Source organism: Puma concolor, chromosome E2, assembly GCF_028749965.1.
Source record: "Puma concolor isolate L17-30 chromosome E2, mPumCon1.1.hap2, whole genome shotgun sequence".
Taxonomy (NCBI): domain Eukaryota; kingdom Metazoa; phylum Chordata; class Mammalia; order Carnivora; family Felidae; genus Puma; species Puma concolor.
The window spans coordinates 57,400,421-57,403,816 of record NC_141681.1 but is presented as its reverse complement, the minus strand read 5'-3'; the positions used below and the strand labels follow the sequence as shown (position 1 = coordinate 57,403,816).

At 42.5% G+C, this 3,396-nt stretch overlaps 1 protein-coding gene across 1 annotated transcript; it reads left to right on the top strand.

Moving 5' to 3' along the window:
- The first annotated feature begins 1,779 nt into the window (after positions 1-1,779).
- LOC112851198 (vomeronasal type-1 receptor 4) lies at positions 1,780-2,700 on the top strand. Its single transcript, XM_025914744.2, has one exon. It carries the CDS (start codon positions 1,780-1,782, stop codon positions 2,698-2,700), a length of 921 nt encoding a protein of 306 aa, XP_025770529.2.
- The last annotated feature ends 696 nt before the right edge of the window (positions 2,701-3,396 follow it).

Genomic DNA, 3,396 nt, shown 5'->3' with positions numbered 1-3,396 from the left:
AAAAGGCAACTATATCTGCATGTCAGACAGAAGCTGTCAGACCCAAATCTACCTCGTGATCTTTTCTCTAATTTAAATTTATTCTCGGGGCGCCTGGGTGGCGCAGTCGGTTAAGCGTCCGACTTCAGCCAGGTCACGATCTCGCGGTCCGTGAGTTCGAGCCCCGCGTCAGGCTCTGGGCTGATGGCTCGGAGCCTGGAGCCTGTTTCCGATTCTGTGTCTCCCTCTCTCTCTGCCCCTCCCCCGTTCATGCTCTGTCTCTCTCTGTCCCAAATATAAATAAAAACGTTGAAAAAAAAATTTATAAAAAAAAAATAAATTTATTCTAATACAAATCCAAAAATCTAAAAGTTACACTTAATGAAATACAGAAAACCCCATCCCTTACATCTTCTGTGTGTCTGATATTTTACAATCTTTCATAAATGTGGCCTCACTGCTAATAGTCTTACTTCTAAAGTGTTCACAAGCGGACAGTTATATAGTCTGAAATTAGTGATAATTTAGTTTTTAATCCTATATGTTTTTATACTGGATTAGCGTTCTACAACCCACAGTATAAGGCAAGACATGCTACTGTTCAGTGGTTTTCATATAGGTGCTAATGTACTTGTCTTCCTGGCATAAAGGCAAATACGTTTTTCTCTTACCTCCTAATATGGAGCAACTCCTGAATTAATCAAGTCCAACCTGGTCACAGGCAGGCCTCTGCAGCCCCCTACTGCAGTCAGCGCATCTACCCTGCCCTAACATCTCAAGTCTTTATTCATGATGTGTGTTGTCAACTAGAATAAGAAATCTTCGCACAGAAACTGAAACTTGTTACGACCAAAATTGGAAACTAAACATACCAGCGATATAAAACAAAATGACAGGTATAAAAACAAAACTAAATCTTTATCTAAATTATTCAAAGAAAACAGCTAACCTAACAGACTTGGTTAGTTTGGCGTGACTGCTAAGTGCCCTGTCTTTGCAACCAGCCCAGATGGGTTACATTCCCTATTTTCCCCTAAACAAGGTATGAATTAAACAAATACGGTGTGTCTATATTATTCTGATCTTTATAATGAAATAGTAGTGCAGGTTTATAGATTTACAAGAGTAAACTAAGCTACCATGTGTATGGACTTCACAGCAGTTTTTACACGCAGTAAGTGATTTTATTTTTTTTTAAGTTTATTTGTTTATTTTGAGAGTGAGAGCAAGCAGGGGAGGGGCAGAGGTGGAGGAAGAGAGAATCCCAAGCAGGCTCCACACTATCAGCACCAAGCCCAAGGTGGGGCTCAAACCCACAAATCATGAGATCGTGACTTGAGCTGAAATCCAGGTACCCAGGTATCCCTAAGTGATTTTAAAAGTTATATATTCAGGGCTCCTGGGTGGCCCAGCTCATAAAGTGTCTGACTTCGGCTCAGGTCGTGATCTCGGGGTCTGTGAGTTCGAGCCCCGCATCGGGCTCTGTCCTGACAGTTCAGAGCCTGGAGCCTGCTTTGGATTCTGTGTCTCCCTCTCTCTCTCTGCAAATGCCCCTGCTCATTCTCTCTCTCTCTCAAAAAAAGATAAACATTAAAAAAAAAACTTATGTATTCAACACTTGAAAGCATGTGTAGAAAAAAACACAAAACACCTATAAATACTTCTAAAGGGGAACCAATGGTAACTGGAGAATACTGAATTGCAGTGGACAAGATAAATGTAGCCTGTGCACCATAATCCCAAGCAGGGAGGATCTTATTCTGGCTCTAAAGACATTATCAGTCACTGCAAGCTGGCAGAATGGCATCCATGGATGTGGCCACTGGAACAATCTTCTTATCACAGACAGTATTTGGAACTCTTGGAAATTTCTCTCTTCTCTACCATTATCTCTTCCTTTACTCCACTGAGCACAGGCTGAGGCCCACAGATTTGATTCTCAAGCACCTGATGATAGCCAACTCCTTAGCCCTGCTTTCTAAAGGAGTCCCGCAGACAATGACAGCTTTCGGTTTCAAAGATTTCCTCAACGAAGCCGGATGCAAACTGGTTTTCTATCTTCACAGAATTGGAAGGGCCATGTCCATGAGCAGCATCTGCCTCTTGAGTGTCTTTCAGGCCATCATGATCAGCCCCAGAGACTCCACACACGCAGAACTTAAACTGAAGGCTCCCAAGCACACTGGCTCCTTTGTTTTCTTGTGCTGGATTCTGGCAATGCTGGCAAATATCTCTTTTCCCGTAAATGTGACTGGCAAATGGAGCAACGCAAACATCACCATGAAAAAGGATTTGGGATACTGCTCTGGCGTGGGCAATAACAAACTCATGTTATCTGTACTGGCAGCGATGTTATCATTCCCTGATGTTTTATGTCTGGGGCTCATGATCTGGGCCAGCGGCTCCATGGTTTCCATCCTGCACAGGCACAAGCAGCGGGTCAGATACATTCGTGGCAACAAACTCTCTGCTAGATGCTCCCCCGAGTCCACTGCCACCCAAAGAATCCTTGTCCTTGTGAGCATCTTCGTGTCATTTTACACCCTGTCCTCCACCTTCCAACTCTGCATTGCTCTTATTAATAATCCCAGTTGGTTGCTGGTGAACATCTCTGCCTTCATCAATGGATGTTTCCCAACTGTCAGCCCCTATGTTCTCATAAACCACAGCTCCAGCCTGTCCAGGCTCTGCTTTGTCTGGCCAAGGAACAAAATCTCCTGATCTCATCAGAAGCGTATCAAGTTGTTTCTGCACAGCGTGTTTACTGTTTATTCACTCCTCTTCACAGAGTTGTGTGCACAGTGGTGATGCAGCCATATTACAAGAAATGTTGGACCACACTGAACTTATGCCTGATAACAAACCATAAATGCTAATTACTGTAAATGTAATACTATGTAATTATCACATAAGTCCTTACATAATTGTTGGTCATGTTTGTAGTGGAGTAGTTCAACGTCTAGAAATAATAAAATGTGGGTCCTGACACAACCTGGATATTAAGGGGGTGTCTTTGAGTATGTAACTTTCAATAGACAGAACACATTTATCCAGAAATTAACCAAGCATGGAATGTCTGGTAAAGTTCTGTGAAAAAGGAACAATATGTGAGCTGGCCATTCAGGAAACTGAAAAAACAAAATGTTCTCTGAGAAAAACGAAACAGAACAGGGTGAAGTGGAAACAGAAATCGGGTTCGGGTATTAGGTGTATTTGGGCTCAAGTTATGAAGTTAGTACATTTCAAGCTTACAGTGATGGTGGTCATTTGGAAGACCACTGTATAGAGGGAGATAAGCATACATTCTTTCCTGTAGAAAGATCCAGATTAAACTGCAGTGGGAAAAAGCACACAGATATACAGCCAATTTTTAACAAGACATCAGGCGAGTGAGAGGCAAAAAGGCAAGATGTCTAG